Source organism: Salvelinus alpinus, chromosome 27, assembly GCF_045679555.1.
Source record: "Salvelinus alpinus chromosome 27, SLU_Salpinus.1, whole genome shotgun sequence".
Classification (NCBI taxonomy): domain Eukaryota; kingdom Metazoa; phylum Chordata; class Actinopteri; order Salmoniformes; family Salmonidae; genus Salvelinus; species Salvelinus alpinus.
Window position 1 is genome coordinate 22,327,594 of NC_092112.1, and position 21,269 is coordinate 22,348,862.

At 41.9% G+C, this 21,269-nt stretch overlaps 3 protein-coding genes across 4 annotated transcripts; 2 read left to right on the forward strand and 1 right to left on the reverse strand.

Moving 5' to 3' along the window:
* Positions 1–1,168: 1,168 nt before the first annotated feature.
* LOC139556173 (gap junction beta-7 protein-like) lies at positions 1,169–3,256 on the reverse strand. Its single transcript, XM_071369762.1, has 2 exons — positions 3,146–3,256; positions 1,169–2,367 (listed from the first exon to the last, which is right to left on the reverse strand). Exon 2 carries the CDS (start codon positions 2,347–2,349, stop codon positions 1,558–1,560), a length of 792 nt encoding a protein of 263 aa, XP_071225863.1. The 5' UTR covers positions 2,350–2,367; positions 3,146–3,256; the 3' UTR covers positions 1,169–1,557.
* Positions 3,257–4,151: 895 nt separating this feature from the next.
* On the forward strand, positions 4,152–4,778 carry LOC139556174 (small integral membrane protein 8-like). The gene is made up of 2 exons (XM_071369763.1): positions 4,152–4,411; positions 4,525–4,778. Exons 1-2 carry the CDS (start codon positions 4,301–4,303, stop codon positions 4,657–4,659), a joined length of 246 nt encoding a protein of 81 aa, XP_071225864.1. The 5' UTR covers positions 4,152–4,300; the 3' UTR covers positions 4,660–4,778.
* Positions 4,779–8,001: 3,223 nt separating this feature from the next.
* Positions 8,002–21,269, forward strand: LOC139556175 (uncharacterized). Of its 2 annotated transcripts, none has more exons than XM_071369764.1 (23): positions 8,002–8,249; positions 8,577–8,651; positions 8,773–8,893; positions 9,002–9,104; positions 9,947–10,060; positions 10,135–10,251; positions 11,333–11,493; positions 11,805–11,951; positions 12,235–12,337; positions 12,578–12,706; positions 12,819–13,004; positions 13,231–13,487; positions 13,638–14,687; positions 14,798–14,906; positions 15,238–15,345; positions 15,703–17,304; positions 17,395–17,517; positions 17,635–17,763; positions 17,905–18,097; positions 18,301–18,425; positions 18,564–18,754; positions 18,996–19,129; positions 19,213–21,269. In XM_071369764.1, the coding sequence occupies exons 1-23, from the start codon at positions 8,228–8,230 to the stop codon at positions 19,443–19,445; spliced, it is 5,532 nt and encodes a 1,843-aa protein (XP_071225865.1). In that variant the 5' UTR covers positions 8,002–8,227; the 3' UTR covers positions 19,446–21,269. The 2 variants fall into 2 exon arrangements, with proteins under 2 accessions (XP_071225865.1, XP_071225866.1); XM_071369765.1 differs by having other exon boundaries at positions 15,238–15,336.

A 21,269-nucleotide genomic window follows, 5' to 3' on the forward strand; every position in this document is an offset into this window, starting at 1 on the left:
TCATTTTGTTTATATTACAAGGCTAGTAGAGAGCTTATTTTTATTTAACTAGGCAAGTCAGTTAAGAACAAATTCATATTTACAATGACGGCATGGGTTAACTGCCTTGTTCAGGGGCAGAACAACAGACCTTGTCAGCTCTGGGATTCGATCTAGCAACCTTTCGGTTACTGGCCCAATGCTCTAACCACTAGGCTACCTGCTGCCCCAATTTATATTCCCCCAGAGGAAAAATGGTTGAGAGAAATTGGTAGAATCGTCCATATAACATTTTTAAGTACAAGAGATACATTACACATGGAAGAATGCTGGAGCTCCTACAATCAGAAAAGGGTCAGTTAAGTGCTTGTTGTAAAAAAGAGATGCCTTTTAACAGATTTGTGATATAACATGATCACTAAACAACTCTCAATTGTTGAAAACAAGTAAGGATTTCTCTTCATCATTAATCTAGAAAGATCAGAGTTCTGCATTACCTGAAATTCAACATTTTATATTATCTCTCCCATGAAAGATGAAAGCAATGGAATGAATCTGCCAATTTATAGATTAGAATTACACTGACGGTCATATTTACATAAATGGGCTCCACTGGGGACCATGACATGAACACAAAATGAATGCTGTGATGTCAGTAAGGAAAAAGGCATGGTCTATGTATGAATGCAGTCCAGCACTGAAAGTAGAAATGTTAAGCTTGAATTTTTTTTAATTCTTTGTTAATCATAATACCAAAGTCTGAAATGACTGTCAAAGTAATGCAATGACTAGGGCTTTACAATAATGGTGAGATATTTGAGAAATGTTGGCTAAGTGGGTTAATTTTCCTAGAAGTTGCAGAGGGTGCACAGAGGGACATGACAAAAGTGTTTTTCATATTAAAAATCCAATTGATTGTATTTTCCATAATGTCTATATTAAAGAGGACTTCATTTGATATAATAGGCTTTTAAATGTCAATATGTGTGCACAATTTCTACTAAAAACATCAAAGGGATGCAAAAGGAAGTCATTTTATGAAATGATCCTACTGCAGTCGATTTGCATGTCAAACACCTGTCAGAGGCCACCTATTATGTAGCCTATCCCGATGGATTATTTGGAGAGTAGATTGCCGACGAGCAGCACTATACAAATAGCCTAAATAAAGTTAAGAATAGCCTACATGTTTATTTTCTATAAGCATATAGGGCCAACCATTTTTATTAGATTGTTGGGTAATGAATCATAATACCAAAGGTGATTATATAAATTATACTAGATTCAATTAGCAGACCATTTTGAGACATAAAGGCCTTAAATACGACCCTAATGCTAAAAGTAACAGTATCTGTTAAAAGGTTAAAGGTGCTTTGTGGGTGGGTGGAGGGGCGGATGGATGAGGGGATGGGGTTGTACTGTTTTTCTGTTCTCATATCTGAAAATCTATGAATAAAGTACAACAACAAAAAAGTTAAAGGTGAATAACTACAAGTTCTACATAGTTTCTGAAATCATTTAAGTTAAAAGAAGTCCTGAATTCTGATCGCAATAAATTATTAGGTAATTGAATGCAATTTAAGAGGGAAAGGGTTGGTTTCCCTTTGTAGCTGGATCTTGTGAGCCCATTGTATCTTTGTTAGGTGTGGGATGAAGGGTTGAGGTACTGTTGCTGATTGGGACAGTGTGATTACAATGCCAGTGAGCTCTCTCTTCAATGGGGATATACCGCTTGCTAAAACACTTCCAGCACTGTTTAGATAGGATGTATACCATCTCCGAGACATTCAGTACAATACACAATATGGACGTGCAGCCCATGATGTAGAGGAAGACCATCTTCTCAGTGGCTTTGGAGATGTAGCAGTCTACGGTGTTAGGGCAAGGGTCCAGGCTGCAGCGAAGCAGTCTGGGAACGTCAAAGCCACTGTAGAGAAAGTAGAAGGCCAGGAGGGAGCCCACCTCGAAGGTAGTCTTAAAGACGAGGCTGAGGATATAGGTGCAGAGCAGACCTCCATCAATCCTACCTTTGTCCTCATACAGCTTCTTGCCATGCCTGCTCTCCCTGTTCTCGCGGTAGGCCACGTGTAGAGCCACCAACAGGGATGGAGTGGACACCATGATGAGCTGGAGGGCCCACAGGCGGATCTGGGAGATGGGGAAGAAGTGGTCGAAGCACACGTTCTCACAGCCAGGCTGCTGGGTGTTGCAGACAAAGTCATTGTGCTCATCCTTCCAGACCTGCTCAGCAGCCGCCACGTACACCAGGATGCGGAAGATGAAGACGATGGAGAGCCAGATGCGGCCGATGACTGTGGAGTACTTGTTCACCCCACTCAGGACGTTCTCCAGAAACCCCCAGTTTGACATCTCTCTGATTACATGAGCCTGTGGAGAAGGGAGACACTGTAGATATGGGGCTCTGTCCCAAATGGAACCAATATTATTCCCTACATAGTGCACTACTTTTGAACAGGCTGTTCATAAGAAATGCACTATGTTGTAAAGAATAGGGTGCCATTTGGGACACAAGGACACAACCCTGTAGATACAAGGCCAATACTCAATTCTGCCTGTTATGATGAATAGGGCATCATCTGACAATATAAATATATTCCAATCATACATTGCCCATAGGAGGCTAGGCTACATTTCTATATTCACCATTCTCTCCACTATAAATAGTAACAGGTATTATTGTTTATACTTGTTACACTGTGGGCTACTTGTAAATATGACAGTGTAATAAGGACAATGTAATGCAGTGTTATCAAATTAACATTTATTTTGATAGCAAATTAATGTAAAGGGCAAATATCATGTTGATAACAAATCTGTGTAGGCTATAATTACTGAGGAAGGAATATCTTCTTTAATAGGCTTTTACAATGACAACATCTGCTGGTTCTGTATTTCCTGAGTAGCAGTACAGTAGCATCACATCATGTATAAATTCATTCGTATTTTACAAAAAAAGAAAGCTTCTATTTTTACAATTGCTCTCCAGTGAATAAATGCAATTGATTAACTAATCTATTTCAAGTAGCCTAGGCTATCAAAACTGCGAAGGTGCGCATTTTCCAATAGAATAGGCTAAACCTATTTTAAGAACACTATTATGTTCAGACAAATACAATATTGAAAGAAAATACAATAATTAACTCACCGATTATAAACAGGCTATGCCAGTTTTTTCTGTTTGTGTTATGTGTTTGGGGGCTAAATTTCCGATGCTGGCTACTGCAGTCGATTTGCACGTCGAACACACCTGTCTGAGAGGCCACACCTATTTTGTACCCAGAGGGCTTGTTTGGATAGTCTATTGTGGACGAGCAGCACTATACAAATACCATAAGTATAGTTAAATATACCCTGTAGGCTATGTGTATTTTTTAATATTAGCCTATGTCCTATAATTGTTTTTATTAGATTGTTGGGTAGGTTTAAGATGAAAGACTGTTTCTGAAAGGTTTAAAAAAAAAAAAAAAAAAAAGTGAAAGCATCCTGTATTTAACACTACAGTATGTCTATTTTCAATATGCTTTAAAGCCTGTAGCTACCATTCATGAGTCACTATGTGCATTGATTCATCTGTCGTCAATCCTACAGTTTGTTCTGGGACAGACAGCGTCACCATGGTCACATTAAACACTGAACCTGTCACCCGCGGTAGGATATATCAGTCCATGAGTTCATGTTACGTTGCTGAAAGAATAAAAAGATATACAATTGTATCTAAGTTCAATGATTATTTGAATGTTCCTTGCAAATGTTGACTTCTTTGTAGCTATATTGGTCATGAATGACAACTTGTGCCATGCATTTTTTATAGGTATTTCAGGTGTCCTAATGGATAGGCTCACCTTTCCCCCTGTTCAAGGCTAACAAGCTATTACAATTTTTTTCTGAATTCGGGGAAACAACGTTCATATAAAATCGTTTATGATGGGTGTCTTGTATACTGTAAGCAAAATGCCAAACCAAGGGTCTGACTAACTGTGACACAAATGCTACTGACTTGCCTTGTTAAATAAAGGCTAAATAAAAACAAATACTGCAGAAACCATAGTGTAGCCTACTCCATCCACAAGGTGGCGCTCTACTATTATAAAGACGTTACTATTATAACATGCAAACAATGTGTTTTTTCTTGGAGTTCGTTGACTGTTAGCCATGACTTCCAAAACAAGTGGACGTGTTGTTGTGGATGCGCTATTGGTCGTTCCAAATGTTTTCAATCATTAATAGCGTTTCCTCAAACGCGTTGCACTTCTTTATACAATAAATGTAAACCTTATCCATCTCCTCAAGTAATTGCACAATGGCATCTGGAAGCGGTAAGGAGGCTCCGAAAGAAGGGGACTTCAGGATGCCTGGCCTTAGAGGAGCGAAGACCACCACGCTTTTCCGAGCTGTCAACCCTGAGCTCACGGTTAGACCCGTAAAGCCTAACTCACTGGTCACAATTGTTTTACGGACAATGAGTCTGTTTGTTCATCAGTATCGTCTGTTCTATTGTCGATGCAAATTGTGTTTCCTTTACAGAACAAGCCAGTGATGGCATTTGGACTTGTGACAATCACCTTGTGTGTGGGCTACCTGGGATACCATCATGCCACCAAAGAGAACGACCAGAAGCTGTATGAAGTTATTGACATTGAAGGGGAGGAAAACGTCTAAATGGGACTGATCAAATCAGATGTGCAATATATCCTGAACATTATTGTAGTAAAAAATGGCTTGGTCTGAAAGCACTGGATCTATGTAATGACGATGGTTATTAAATATTGTTACAATTAGGCAATAGCTCTTGGATTCATTTCTGAAACTATTGAAATAACAATTTACCATAGAGTAAGGGTAAGAATGTAAAACTCATAAAAGCATATTGAGCAATTAGCAATCATCATCAAGCAAGGAGCTGAATAGCCAAGTCATAGACGCGCTACTGAAAACTGACGATAGTATTGTAACAACCCTGGGTTTATAAGCGCTGATATCGACTCTGCCGCATGAGCATGCTTTTGCGACACGGTCGATGGCGCACTGGACTTCGAGCTAGAAAGTCGAAGGTTCTGCTCCCTGCTGTTTCATTACAGTATCTTCTGAAGAGGGGGGGGGGGGTTGTTAAGAGCCTCCGCAGACACTTCGCTTTAAACGTTAACACTCATCTCTTGCGGTGCGGTAATGGAAACAAGTAATGTATATTTCATATTAGCAGCATAAAAAACATTTATAAACAAAAGTTTACATGAGTACACACCTTTGTAGGGTTAGGGTTCCCACACGACCACATTTCCATGTTACAGGGCTTTTTTTAACGGAAAACGAGTGGACTACCTTTGCTAATTATCTATATGCGTCTCCTAACACTGTGTAAAATGCAGATGGACGCCACAAACGTGTTGTCACTGAAAAATACGATCGGCTGCAACTGTGTTATAACAGGTTAAAACAGTGTGCAGTAAGTGTGTATCTTGCATTTGTGGAATTATTTTGATATGAAAGTAGAGTACCGCAATTGAGAATCGATTTATGTTAGATGGAGTTACTTTAGGCACCATTATTGGGCTAGGAGCTGACCAGTGCGAAAACAGCGCCAGAGCTCTCCCGAGAAAAAAGACAGTAATTGGAATGTCTCTCAATGAGCCATGTGCGTTCTAAATAGCATCACAATGGATTATTATTTTTCCCGGCACATGCATTTGGAGTCATACATTCTTAGTTGTTTTCTTCAGCAAGGAAACCTTTTTAGTACTTCCAACAGATCTCTGTAACTAGATTTGATTAAAGCAAGATATCCCGCCCCATGGGGTGAGTCAAAGCTACAATAATTACGTGCTTTGTGAGGTCCACTGTAAAAGCTAAAATGGACACACTCAAAGAGCAATGGAAACCCAACGTGGGAACCCTCAAAGCTTCACAGCATCCTTCCACTCTATCTAAAGGAGGTCATAGATGCACTGCAAGAAAGCGAGAGCCCACAAGCCGTGCTCTCACAACTTTGTATGGAGACCCAATGAAAGAGCTGAAGCAGTTGAGTACTCACTCAAATATCATTGGTATGCCCACTCCTCCTTTACTACATCCACTCCGTGTATCAATGGTAGCAGCCTGTAACAGATGTTTAAGTGACTGTATCACATTGAATTGCAGATATAGGAGAAAACATACACCAGTATTACATGACAGAGTTTCAAAAAGAGAAGGAGGAGTGTATTAGAGCTGCTACTGAGAAGGCGTGGGGCAAGGTACAAAAATATGCTGCTTTTTTTTGTTGAACATTGCGTTAGGTCTGGACTGCAATACATTGCAAGAGGTTTTGCTAATGATAAGTCTTGCTTTCAGGCTGATATGGAAATTGAGAAAATAGTGTTAGAGACACTTCAGTGGGCCAGAAAGGAGAGAGAGCTCTTGAGGAGGAAAGTAGAAAATGCAAACTCTTATTTGCAGGTATGAGGACACTTATCAAAGGAAAACAATTGTAATTGATAGAGTAGCCTACTATATCAATTGTTTCATAAAAAGCTGTAGACCTACAATTGCCATGATGCTCAGATATTTTAATAGAGTGTAGGGTATGTGTACGCCTATGTAATCAATTGAATCATGACATCCTCAGGAGACCTTGGTTGAGTATGATATCAAAACAAAGCGCAAGGTCAGGTCCGACATTGAGAAACTGCGCAAACGAAACGAAGAGAGGGCCTCACAGGAGATCCGAAGGGCCATAGAGAAGATAGCCCAGCGGCATGCTAAGAGTGTTGTGAGAACCCGAAGAGAAGAGGAACAAACCACTGCACACGCTGCCACTATCTTGGAGATGTTGGTAGACATATGTGATCAGAGTGATAGCTACAGTATTTCAAAAGCAGCTCATGGCTGTAAATTGGGGTAATGAGTGAGATTTGTGTGCTTTTTATAGTCATAATTTTCTAGCTTGGTTGCCTGTCTCTTTTTGCCATCTTGGAATTGTCGTGGCAAACATGCTTGGCTTGAAAATGATGACAACGGAGGAGTACGCAAAATCTCAAATAGATGTGACCGGCTAATGATTTTCCTATTGTGGTTCACAAACACATTATGTGATATGTTTACAACAGGGACTTCATGCTGCAACCGGAGGATGCGAAGGCGGTGGCCAGAAAGAAAAAAGATGAGATACTGGTGGAAGTGAGGGCAGTGATGATATCCAGCATCACTGGCAATATCGAGAGAACCCGAAGGGAGGAGATGGATATTGCCCAACGCAACATAGACGAGGCGGAGGGGCGGTACAAGGCAGAACTAACTACCTTGAAGGAGTCAACACAAGCGCTGGAGACTCTGCTGAACAAGACCATCAGGGACCTCCGTACAGCCGTAGCCGATAAGCAAGTATATATGGATGACCTGGAAGAAACAAGGGCAGCATTTCAACATTTCATCAATCAACAGTTTAAAGAATTGAAGCCTGATCAAGCTGACTTTATCCTACCATCAAAGAAATGTACAGGTTGAATGACAAGTGAACGAATAGAAGCCCAGAAAAGCATGCGTCTCTTTGGTTTATCACAATTGGTCAACTGTAATAAATCTGATTATCCACATGCTATTTGTTTATGTAATAGTTGCAGTCATTTTGTCTGTTTGATATCTGATCGTGTGATTATGCCAGGCATCACAAGTACCTGTCATATAGGCAGGTCACATGTTGATTTCAACAACAAAACTTTGGTAGGTAAAAGTTTATTTCATAATCTGTAATGCCAGGAATGATTTACGTTCTCATTAGGATGAACTGTGTTACATCACTTTGAAATAATCTGTGCGTGCCATTTATTGTTCAATGGTTTATTTTATTAGCATTGCATGATCATGAATCTCAAAATAATAAAATATAAATACAGCATTGCATTGATTGCCATCAGTTCACAGAATGTTAACAGCTAGGCGTCTCTCAATGCAAGTCACGTTCTCGTTATCTTTCCCCGCCCTCTGATATTTGAAGTTATAAATGAGGGCTTGCAGCATCCACTCAATGGAATTGCTCAACCGCATGATACCCTGTTCGGAATGAACTCAATATGGCGGAAACAAGTGGACTAGATCCCAAGTCTCTTGTCCAACCGACACTCAAATATAATGCTGTCTTTTAGAATGCTCAGTTAGGAAGTATGAGAGGATCGATTCTAAATATTTTTTGGGCATTCCGGCAGGAAAAATAACGAAAGCTTCAACATTTGTAAAGGACTGTGAGAACCCCACAATGAGCCGCCGCCACGCAACAGGTAAGAATCGAGTCAAGTGCACGCTGCAGCGTGAGAATTTGTTACAAATTTACGAAGTTATTATGATGTTGCAATCTAATATCACGTGTGACGGTAGCGCTTTGTGTTTGTGGGAAATTGTAAGTGTGTAAAATGTGCCTGTAAATAAGCTCTGTTCTGATGTAGTGAGGGTAGTTTTGTTACTTATTGGCTGCAGTTGGGTTGGATGTGGAGGGGGATTGGAAGGCGCTGGACGCGCTGGTTTCTACGGTTAGTGGAAAAACACCGACGAAATTGTACCCAGACATGTTTCTAATGTAAATATTCGTTTCGCACAAATACTTTCAGAATTCCAAGGGGCCTCCCCCTCCCTACCGCTGCCTCCAGATCATGTGTTGAACTCGGGAGCAGTAGTTTTCCCGGGTAGGCTATAATAAACACTCGATTCATTATTTGTATGTTACAATGTGCAAAATGTAACAAAACAATAGCAATCATGAACTGTAACAATGTGCGCATGAAGTGATTGGATTTCTGTCAACAGGTGCCTTTGATCAGTATGGCTGTCCTCTGGTCATGTTCCCTGTGGATTCTCATGGCAGTCTTTCAGATCTAAACAAATCTGAAGTGGTTGACTTCATACACTACTTTCTCTGTTTGTACAAGTATGTACCTACAATGTAATGTGTATTCTTTTTACGGATGTCCATTTAAGATGATTGCTCAAAACTGGAAGTCATGTTAAGCCTTACTGATGCCGCTTTGTTTTTTAGTAAGAAACAGGAGAAGGAGAGCATGGGTTCAGTTGTGGCTGATTTGAGACAAGCCACTCTTAATACAACAAGGTTCATTGCTGAAACTCTTCTTCTCCTTGAGGTATCTATTCTATCTATCATTTTGCAAAAAAACTATCTTTTGAATAATTTGAGGTAACATTTAATATTTTGTACAAAGATTTAATGTTTTAGATGGCTTGTAGGCATTGCTTTACAGTAATGGTCATAGTTGGTTCTTAAAGTAATGTTATTTAGTACACCTCAATCCACTTTTGCACAATTAAAAATAATAATAAGTTGGTTTTGTCTGGGAAGTGTTGACAGTGAGTCTCAGTTTTTTGTATTGCTGTGTCCAGTTCAGCCACAATGATGTTCAGCACTTCATAGCTCCACCTCAGATTGGCCTTTCTGGTACTCCTAGTTCATTAAGTGTTCTTGTCTGATGTTGCTCTTTAGGGCACAATGCGAAGTGCGTCACTTCCTGCTTGGATGATGGTTATGGGCTATAATACTGAAGTGGTGGCGGGGAGGGAGATCACATGCTGGATCATATGTCTTCAGTTATTTAATAAGCTCTAGTGGAATTGTATGAGGAATTGCATTATCTGAGCTAAATTGGTTAAGGTGTTTGGAAATCTGCCATACAATTCAGTTGTCTGTGGCTTTTTTTTGTCTGATTACATATAATTTTGACAATCAAATGGTAGACTCTTAATGTCCACAAACATACTAATGTGTACATTTGATTTAGTCATTTTTGATAATGGTGCAGTGAGTCTTCATGTCAGTTTGTCATGGCCATTGACAGAACCGTGGTGCTCATTACAATCCCAAATGGGGAAGATATTTGGGTGCCCCACCCAAGTTGTACTACTAGGTGTGTGATTTTGACTTGTCATTAATATCAATAAAAGTGTAACATTAATTTCTCATCCCATCTAGCTTCATAGGAGGACAGTGCACACTGTATACATAATTCAACCGAAAAAGAAAGATGTTCTGAAACTATTGTTGAAACTGCTGGTACCATCAAAGTCTTATGTTGCTCCCTTTAAGGTAAGATGGGTTCACTGTCTTCACCTTTCATATTGTGTGTGGGGTGTGTCTAAACATCCTTTTAATACCAACAGAGAGTTCTGCTGAAAGGGGTCTTTGACCTCTCCAACTACATTGATAGAAGCCAGTTGACTGCATCTTTAGGAGGCTACCTGGTTTACTGTCATCGGAGTTGGGTTACCTTTATCAAGGTTTGTCTCTTACAATCATTTACATGGACTGTTGTCATTTCATCCTGTGGTATTTTGCTTATTGGTCAAGTGGAAAGTTATGCTAGTTGTAAAATGCTTGTGCCCATTCATTGGCATATAATCTCAACAGAATTCTCATGACAGTTTTCTTTCAAAGAATTCCATTGACTACTAGCGTCACTACTCGTTCTGTTAAATAAGCACACTGGACTTCTCATGATAAATCTTAGGCAATACATGACTTGTCTTGTCGTGCGTGTAATGTGATCTTCTTAAAAGGACAGTCTTGTTTGCCACAGTGGGCTTTGGCAGTAGATTATCTTAGGATCAGTCATAACTCCACTAATAGGTTTAACACACGGCAGCATTGTCCTCCTTTCCCCGTCAGGGGTCAAAGGACGACCTCACTGCCTCCTATCCTCTGCTTTTAATTTGCTGCCTGTCTTGAGGATGAAATGACTAAGAGAGCGGGAGAACTCTGCTTCCAATCAAAGCTTTATTCTTATTTCTTCCACTAGTAAACATCTGTGGTAGATTCATTAACTGAATCTATCCGGAGAGATGAGTGTGTAGTTAGTGATTCAACTGTTATTTGTGGGGAGATTTTTCATTTGTGAATCCATTCATGAGTTTCAGTGATGTGGCCCCTGACCCATTGTTACCTTGGTGAAGCTTGCGCAATTGCAGAGTGCAATCAGTGGACCTCATTACCAAGTGAAAGGCGGCCCCCTCTCCGCTCGCCATTTGATCATATTCACTCATGTTTGACTGGGTATTCACCCATGTTGACTATTCATTAGTACTGCTGAGGGCAGTCTGTTTTGAGATGCTATAATTAATGTTTTCAGTTACAATGTTGTGCTGTTACAGTAACTAAATGGACATTCTTGGTAGGTTGAGTAGGTGAGCCAACTTTGTTGTACATTTGTTGTCTTTTGCCTATTGGTTGGTGGCTGTACAACTTTGACAAGCATGTGAATAATGCTTTTTTGATGCAACAGGATTTACTTTATTGTATTTTTTTCCTACTTCATCTCACCCTCATCATCCTTCTAACTAGCTTCTTGGACTGTTTATGTAGGAGATAGATGGCTTTGTCCAGGAGTTTCTCTCGGTGGTTCAGAGGCTCCCGTCCTCCATCTCCACTCTGCAGACCCTCTCCAGACAGCCTGTCCCCTCTGCCTTCACTGAGCTGAAGGCCTTCTGTTACACCAACGAGTCCAAGTTCCAAATGCTTCGGCGGTAAGAGACTCCGTTTTCACCATTGGGCTCTCATTCAGTTGAACATAACAAATGCCTACTTAGGGTAGTACATGTGTAAGCCGAGTTGATCTACACATAAAGCTGCTGTACATATGCTCACTTTTCATATGCTCACAAGTGCTTATAATGGCTTAAGTTACCTGCCTCAAGTTGCAACGCCGTTTGAAGGATTTCCTTGAATATTTCCTTGAATCTATGGACTCTTGTGCCCCTGCAAAGGCTGAGTGACTGCGTATGTACATATTATGTACAGAGGACATGTTGAACTCTACTATCCTTGTGGTGTGTAGGGAGCTGGGGTTGGATGAGCTGCTGAGGCACTGTGAGTGTGTGGTGGAGAAGATGCGCTACCCTGAGAAGAACTCGTGCTATCACGCCATGGCCGGGACAGCCCTCTTCACCAACACAGCCTTCGACATGCTGCAGAACTACAGCAGGTACTGTACTGTGTGGTAGGCACTGACACTGCTGACAAAGTAAATGTAGGCAAGCTGGCATTTAGCGTTTTCCTTAGGAGTAAGGTGTGCATTTTATTTGTTTTTGAAGGGAAGACTTGCATATTTGACACAATGACTTTCTATATAGACAAAGCTGTCAATGGATAGATATTATGTTAGTAATGTATATCTAACGGTTCTATTTCAAGGTTCATCATAGTATTCTGCTACATTGAGTCTTTTCCCCGGGTTGAAGGTATCTTATTGTTGTCTTTGTTGACAGGATAACTGTGGCTGTGGAAAAAATTGAGTTGCTGTGGCAACAGGCCTTTTCCAAGGCCCACCTCCAGCTACAGGTCTTCCAGCTGTGTAATGAGGCACAGCAGGTTTGTTATAATACATAACAATTACTCTAAAATGTTGTTAATTTGGGCACAAAACAAAAAACATTTTAAGAGGCTTTGCAACTGAAAACAAAAATTGGTCGTTGTTAGTCCAGTCCTTTCCTTTTTGTCAGTTCTTCTATTTGGTGCCTAATGAACATGACCCAGTTGTCTTGCCTTTTTCCATTTTCAGAGGCTTGTTTAAATGTTGAATTATTTTGCTTTATTTACCTCCACTTGCAGATAACAGAACAGATTAAAAGCCTTCAGAACGAGAAGCTCCAGCCTTACAGAATAGAGATCTCTAAAGATGCCAGAAGGGCTGAGATGTTAACGTCAGAATTTGAGGCATCGATCTATACCCCTGCCATGGTAAATATAGGCTAATCTTATTTTTTTCCTCCTAAGATTGGTGCATTGCCGTATTCGAGCTGCTGTATGGATCCTAAATGACACAGCGGTGGTTTGTCCTCCCTCTTGTCAGGCCCTGGTTCGCTGTTCTGAAGATGTGATCCACACATTAGCTGAGATTCTGCCTCCTGGTGATGTCCAGACCAGGGAAGAGTGGGTGCAGGATCTGGACAGACTGAAGGAGAACTTCCACGCTGCTGTAGAGCTCCCTCATCAGACCCTCCGAGCAGTCTCTGACTTCTACCACTACTACAAAAAAGTAGTTGTCCACTTGCACTAATGTTTTATGATTCCTGATTGTGCATGCCAACTTTTTATATTATACTGAAGTGGTGATGTAATTGAAATAGACTACAATTAGAAATTCTTGAAATGACATTACATTTTACATGTTTATCTCCTGTGATGTGCATGTGGTTTGTGTTGTGGTTAGACCTTGTCAATTTAATCTGATGTCATGTACTCAATTTCTTTCATCTCAACAGGCCAATAGTTGGTACAACATAGTCCTGTGTGAGAACTTTCTCCAAGACCTTCTGTGGGGTGTGAACTATGACCGCCTCCCCAGGCGGCTCCACCCGCTGGAGATGCATTGCCCTGTCCCTGTGTGGAGGCAGGCAGTCTGTGACTTCCTGAGAAACAACCCCTCCCCGGACATGGAGGACCTGGTCCAGCTTGCTCACCTGGCCAACGTCATCCCTGACGCCCAGCTACAGCAGACTGGCAAACAGCTGTCACAAAGGTGAGAAACTACTGTTGCATAATACTGTTTTATATCACAGTGCGATTTGAAATGCTTTAGGAGGGTATTAACTACAGACTTCCATAGTTATTTGATCTGGTGACTTTTATCATAGTTTTTGCATTGACCCTGGCACTTTCTTTCTTTCAGATGCATGAATCTGTGTAAACTTCTGACCTGTCCAGGTGTAGTACCTATCAACGACCTCCAGTCGGCGCTGCAGTGGCAGTATGAGTTTCTGAGAGCCAGCCACAGGGAAGGACCTGTGCCACACACTAACCTGGCCTCAGGTACTCTGCCTACAGCCTGTCTCAACATTCCAGATGTGACGTTTAGTCACAGTAGAACCTCTTGTTCCAGATCCGACTGCCACACTAAGGACAACATGCACAGCCACGGCTCTCTCTCCAACCTCAAGCACCATCAGGCCCCTCTGGGTACGTCTCCCTCCAGTGCCGTCTCTGGGGCGGTGTCTGCTGTGGGGAAGCCTCCCTCCCTCAGCTCCTTTGACTCTGGCTTTGATGGAGCAGGAAGCGGCCACATGGAGACTGGAGCTGTGCGAGAGGGATGGGAGGGGCTGTCCAGGGTACCAGGCACCAGGGACTCCTTCAGGCCCATCACCAGGCAGCCCCAGATCCACGAGGAGAACATCTCCAGCGTGTCTGACGTTGAGGACTGCAGGGAGGAGTTTGACTTTGGATCTGTGGGCAGCACCTCAAGGGCCAACATTCAGATCATCCCAAAGATAACTGTGGACTCGATGCATTTTGAGATCAAGCTGAAGCGTTCGGCTACCCTGCCCCATAATCCATGGCTCAGTCTGCCTGTGGAAGACCTTGAGAACTCCTACACGGTCACCATCACTCAGAACCCATCACAGTCACCACAGCTGCGTGACGTCAAGAGCCCAAACCCTTCAGAGTGCTCCCACCACAGCGACCAATTATCCAACTGGTCCAGAGACCAGCCCACACAGACGGAGGTACAAACCAACCCTCAGAGCAGAGGGGCACAGCCCAGCGACAGTATCCTACAGGCACAGGACAGCTTTGATGACTCGGAACTGAGTGCCATTCGGGATCCCCTTTCCAGCACCATCACAGATGCAAGAGATGGGCCCAACTACACTGCAGAGAGCAGCCCCACTCTACTCTGGGATACGTATGACTTTCACGACCCCAAACAGGACCGCTGTGAAAGGTAATGACACATTATGCTCTTGTCGCCTGACATGGTCCTCATAGGTGCCCATTGTGCCTAGTAAACTATGAAAGCCAAAGCACTCATCTTGTTGCTGTTTGTGTTTGCAGGATAACCAGCTCCATGACTGAAGTCTCGTTAAATGACTGGGACCTGAAGGAGCAGGAGGGTCTCAGGAAGGTAGAGGAGATCTTGGACCGTGCAGCTGGAATACTAGAGGCATGTTGGTACAAATATTCAATGGATTGTCTTCATGCTGAAGCAGTAAATGGTTTGGCTCCTCAGATTAGCACATTACTGAGATTGTTAATAGTGACCTTAACCTAGGGTTGTGAAATTCCGGGAACGTTCAATAAATTCCCTGGTGTTCCAGAAATCCCGGATGGAGGATTCCCAGAATCAGGAGGGAATAAGCAGGAAATCAGAATTCTCAACCAGGATTTCTTGAAATCCAGGGAATTTGAGTTCCTGTAATTTTGCAGCCCTCCCTAAACCATGGCGTAGGCCAATAGCTTGCATTTGTTAACACTTCTCTAACTGTTTTTTACAGGAGGAAGAGAATGTGATGGTACAGGAGCAGATGTTGGCTGTCCTTCTGAAGACTGAGCGCACGAGCAAACCGTGGGAATCATGGGGCAGTGAGGCGCAGGTAAGTGTGGTAGGTCATGATATAAATGTGTACCTCTAGGTCAATGTGGATCATGGAACCACTTAAGCTGGTGAACTATGAACAAAGTAGACAACTGTCCATACATTACAAATTGGATTCTATAAATTAGATTATTAAATTTTTTCGCTATAACAAAATGAACTTGTCAACAAATTATATCCCCCCCCTGCCCCCTGGAGATTTGTAAGAAAGTATTGTTTTTACAAGATTGAAAATATATTTAATTTAATACAAACTAAGTTTATTTTGTTTGGCGGACTTTAAAATTGTAATAGATAATCAGCTGATGGGAATCTCCACTTTATTTTTCTGTTATTATTAATAACAATGTTTTTGTTTTTCCAGATGTCCTCCAGTGACCTAAAGGCACATGGTGTCCTGAGCCTTGATGACAGTCTTGCCTCTGCAGACACTGATAACCAGAGTGAATGCAGGTCACCAGAGGCAACCAGTGAAACTGTGGCCTCAGAACACAGCATGGGCCACAATGGACGGCTGACGGAGACTGGGTTGACTGGTCTGATGTGCCCTCAAAGCAGCAGGGGAGAGTTGCTGAAGGAGCTGAGAGGACTGCACGTTCTGGATGAGCTCATCATGGAGGAGAGCCTCAAGATCCACCAGCTTCGACGGGCTGAGAAGCAGTGCCTTGATGAAAAGCCCACTCAATCAGTGGTTTCCCGAAGTACGAGCAAGGAGAGGCAGGAGTTTCTATTAGAACTAGAGAGGGAGAAAAGGGAAGTGGAGGGGATGGAAAATACCCTAGACAAAGAGATGACCAAAGAATGTCAACTCAAGAGGATGAGCAGAACCAGGAAAGTAGTGAAATGCTCAGTAATGGAAAGGACTTCTAAACTTAAAAACTTGGAGGACCGTGCACTCTGTGATAATCTTATATCAGACAATAGGAGCCAACACCACAACGTAAAGCACTTGCCATCCTTACCCCAAGACTCCATAAACCTGGATCCTAATGAATCCCTCAGTATTACTGCAACCCCATGTCCAGATTATGCCAAAACCCCTCTATCACAAACATGTGTTCAAAGTGTAAATGGTCAGTCCCCACATGGTGACGCTAATATATCCGGCTGTGGTGATGCAATGGTAGAAGTCGACACCCCCAGCTACTGTGATCTTACTGAGCAAAATTCACCACAAGATTTAACTCTACCACAAATCACTTCTGATCCCAATGAATCTATTGAAGAGGTTGGAATCCAAAGCCATGAGGGTACAGAGAAAGATTTTAGATCTGGGGAAGCTTTTCAAAGTTGCACACCAGAGACTACCTCCTTTATATGTGACATGTGCCCTGAACATGGAGCATTTGACCCAGGTGCTAATGCCAACAACCCCCCTGTGCCTAAACCAAGAAAGGCATCCGTTCCTGTGAATGATGAAGGTCAAGAACTCAAAATTCCAACTGAACCCATGTATAGAACTCACTGCCCTGATAGTGATTCAGACCCTAACCCTAGGCTCACACCTCAAGTTGCGCTCAATACTCATCCGAAGCCTAAAGAGCGAAACCTCAAACCTACAAACAGTTATCCTGTTCTGAGTCAAGATGTGAATAAACACAGAAGCGACAACAATGACAACCCCTTCGCCGATCAACAGGCATCCTTATGTAATAACCCTTTGGAGTTCCATGAACAGTCAACGCTAGGTGGCTGCTCTATGGGATCAACATTGACACTTGTTGACTCTGACTGTGTTCAGATAGAAATCCACTGCTCCCAGAAATCTGAGGATGTGTTATTAACACATTTGGGGTCTAATTCTGAAGAGCCATCTCGTATGTCTGCTGAAGTAACATCTGGATCATGTGAACCAAGCGGAGCTGATGAGTGGAGAGAAGTAGAGGTCTCTGATGGGTTTCAGAGGTGTGGTACTGCCAGGAGATCACCTGTCAATCAACCCAATCACCACATCCCCACCAGAGACGTAAGGCTTTAGTTAGACGTCCACATTATTCACCATAGACTTGATTATTATATTTTTCTTTCAGTAAAATAGGCTTTATTTATTTTTTAGATGACCAATTTCAAGACCCCTATTGTGCTGGACACAGGGTCTGGTTTGATGAAAGCGGGGTTTGCAGATCAGGACCTCCCGAATACTATATTCCCAAATATTATTGGGCTGCCAAAATACGAGGTAAGGCAACAGCCAAGTATGTGGCATCTATACTCTTGGGCTGTGTTTTTCATTATGTTAAGGTCGTATTGGCAACCATAGCTTTCCCTATGTGCGGACTTTCTAATTTGCCATCAGGAAATAATGAATGGCTACTTGGAACGGGAGAACTATATTGGACATGAGGCTCAACATATGAGAGGAGTCCTGGCACTGAAGTATCCCATGAAGAACGGAATTATACGCAACTGGGATGAAATGGAAAAGGTTGGTGATATATTGTTGACTTAATTCTATCCAATATTCTGTATGCACTTTAGTGGTGCATTTGGGAGTACTGATGAAGCCATAGTATCAGGCTGTGGTGGTTTTGATCATTGACCTCACTGCTCAATTGTCTGGTTTCAGATTTGGCACCACACATTCCAGCAGTTGCATGTGGAACCAGACGATCACCCTGTCCTACTGACCGAGGCAGCCATGAACCCACTGGAGAACCGTCAGCGCATGGTGGAACTCATGTTTGAGCGCTTCAATGTTCCACTCACCTACGTGGCCATGCAGGCGGTGCTGGCACTTTACGCAGCAGGGAGAACCACAGGTAAAACGAGCACGATTATATACTCTACAAATGTGTCTAGTCGGTTAACATATTTAAGTCAGTTGTGTCCCAGAGAAGAGGACAGTATGCTTTCAAAGACCTGTTTAAAGCTAGAATCTAAGACTGCTTACTATACATCTACTATTTGGTTGAATAATTATGAAGATGGAGGATAATCATTTAGTATCTGTTTCTCCTACTAGGTGTAGTGTTTGACTCTGGGGATGGAGTGAGCCATAGTGTGCCAGTGTTTGAGGGATACTGTCTACCACACGCAGTGCAGCGCTGCACCTTGGCTGGCCATGATGTTACAATGCACCTTAAAAAGGTACTTGATATTAACGCATAATTCTCTATGTATTTATGACAGGGACAGGGATTTGGTCTAAAACAATTAGTTCAAAATGATGATCACTTGAAAACAATGTCCATTGTCTGTATTGTGTGTCGCTGTCCTGTGTACCAGCTTCTGCAGGAGCAGGGGTTCTGCATGCGCACTTCTGCCGAGATGGAGATTGTGAGGGAGATGAAGGAGAAATGCTGCCGGGTGTCCCAGGACTATGAATCTGAGCTAACCTGTGGAGGGTCGGCCAGCAGTGCGATGTATTACACCATGCCTGATGGACAAGTCGTCCACCTTGGCACAGAGCGGTTCAGGTAACCATCTAACAGGGCCCCTGTATCCTCACTCTGAAGACTAAACACTCACCCTAATGAGTATGGATAATTATGTGTTCTGCTTTGTCTGAGGAAATTGAGACTAAGAACTGTAAGTGTTTCCCTTTGCAAACGGTGCCATTTATTGTTCAGTTTTGATTATGGTGATACCAAGTAAGCCTTTGGATAGCCATCAAGGGTTGGCTAAGATCTGTTAATCGGTGGCGTCTTCCACCCACAGGGCTCCTGAGATTCTGTTTAAGCCAGAGCTGATTGGACGAGACCATTACGGGATGCATGAGAGTATTTTCAAGTCTATCCTTAATTCAGACATTGACCTCCGGCGGAGTTTTTTGGGGAACATTGTCCTATCAGGTACATAGTTTTTGGTTTATTAGTTGCTGAATACTTGTCCACTCATCTGCCCATGTCTGAATGTATTTATTTCCCCTGTGAAGGTGGAAATACCCTGTTGGCTGGCCTGCCTGAGCGGCTTCAGAGTGAAATTAGAACCATGGTGCCTACAGATTTGGGGGAGTGTGTTCGGGTGACAAGCCCTAAGGACAGAGATTTCTCTGTATGGAGCGGAGGTGCAGTGCTGGCCAACTTGTCTTCCTTTGCCTCGGCCTGGATCAGCCAAGAGGAATATGAGGAATATGGCCCCCAGATTGTTTTCAGGAAGTGCTTCTGAGCTGTACTCACCTGAAATGTATGGGTTCAAGTTCTTACACATGTGCAATAGAGTATAGCTCTCCAATAGTGCCTAGTTTCTACGTCTGTGCTTTTTAAACCTTTTTTATCGTTTTCAATAGTGTTGTACATGTACCACGTCTTTCATTACTGATGTTCAGCACTGACACTTCCAACGATCTGGTACTTTGGGTGTGATATAAAATGTTTCTACTGTTTTTGGATCAGACAATACTTGGGAATGTTCCGTTTTATGCTTACTGTGGCAGAAATCCTGTCAAAGGAAGATTAATTTACATGCTAGCTTTAGTGCTTGTCATGAATCCCCTGATCAGGATCTGGCCTTATGTAAAGAAAGGTGACTGATTCTCCTCTGAATGACAACAAAAAAAAGTAACTGGGATGGGTGTGCCTCTTGAAATATTAGGTTGTTTTTCTCCCCTTTTTATTTTGTATTTTTTTAGGAATATGACAAAAGGCACTTGAACCAGGTATTTTGGTGATGGTAGGGAAACGTGTCTGTTTTAAGGGCCCATTTTGAGTAATCTTCTCAGTTTCTGAGGAGCTACTACGACAATGCCCAGAACTGTACGTAGTGCCCCAAATTTGAATATAGTTTGTCGGTTCATTTTCCTATTTTAAGATGAGCTTTCTAAAGTTAATATTGAATTTGCCCGTAAATATTTCTGTTTTAAATTGGCTTTCTAAAGTTGTCTTTAAATAACTTAACCTAAAATGTCCGTTATATTTTCTGTGTCCACTTGGTGAGATACTGTAGTTTTCCCTCCAAGACTTGTAGCTAAATCAATGCAGGTGAAGCGTTTAGTGTGTACTGTCTGTTGATGCCACCATGCCTGAATGGTAGACTGACTGTTCATTTTACTTATCCATTTGAGTTTTCCTTCTGTCTTGAGTCTGCACTTGGTGCTGATTAGGGTACGTTTCATGTCCCAAATATAAGGCCTATATTGCGCAAGTCCTGAATTTAGTGTCATTACTCAGCTGTATACAATCACTGTTTATATTGTGCATTGATCCTTAACATGCATTTGTTTGGGCCCTTGATTCAATGTACTGACAACCTCTATTCTTGACTGGTATGATTTGTTGGTTCACATTGTATTTATTTTCATATTTGACTTTCCATGTTTGTTCACAATATATTGACTTTTTTGACTTATGAATATTAAGTGATCTTTCAGCTTTTATGAATGGGTCATATCTGACTTAAATGCATGGTTTTTCTAAGTATTTTGACAGCAAATACCTGAACTTGATGAGAATGTTGAATTTTGTTTCATTGACCCTACCTGATAGCCATGTTGGCTATGCCCTTAGGATTTTATTGTTTTCTTTGACTTCCTATGGATACTTTGGACAAGCAATTGGCCTTATTAGTTTAAATAACTTGCAGTATTTTGATCAACCCCATTGTATTTACAGTAGACTTACTAGTATCTAGTGTGATTCACTTATTACATAGCCCCTCTTTGATTTTGGCACGATTTTTGATTTTTCTCAATGTGTTTTTAGAACTGCCATGTTTTTCTACTCTAAAGAAGTGGGGTTGCCATGTGATCTTAATCACAGGTCTTTTTAAATGGAGGTCTGAAGCGTTCCCTGTGGGAAATGGAAAGGCCTTATGAGTGCTGAAATATGGAGACTGATGAATAGTCAGCTCATTTTGTTAGGTCTTGGTGATCAGAGGTTGAATAAGTCCCAGCCTCTTGGTTTTGATTGTATAATCCATGCTCGAGTCTTGCTATGATTTACTTAAACAAGGTTGTATGTCAGGTCTGTTTATTAGAATAAATATTTTTATGTA

Coding starts and splice junctions, on each gene's coding strand:
- LOC139556173 (XM_071369762.1), bottom strand. CDS start 2,349: ATGTCAAACTGGGGGTTTCTGGAGAACGTCCTGAGTGGGGTGAACAAG.
- LOC139556174 (XM_071369763.1), top strand. CDS start 4,301: ATGGCATCTGGAAGCGGTAAGGAGGCTCCGAAAGAAGGGGACTTCAGG. Junction 4,412..4,524: donor CTGTCAACCCTGAGCTCACG/GTTAGACCCGTA, acceptor TTTCCTTTACAG/AACAAGCCAGTGATGGCATT.
- LOC139556175 (XM_071369764.1), top strand. CDS start 8,228: ATGAGCCGCCGCCACGCAACAG. Junction 10,252..11,332: donor GTTGGGTTACCTTTATCAAG/GTTTGTCTCTTA, acceptor CTGTTTATGTAG/GAGATAGATGGCTTTGTCCA. Junction 17,518..17,634: donor TTGGGCTGCCAAAATACGAG/GTAAGGCAACAG, acceptor ATTTGCCATCAG/GAAATAATGAATGGCTACTT.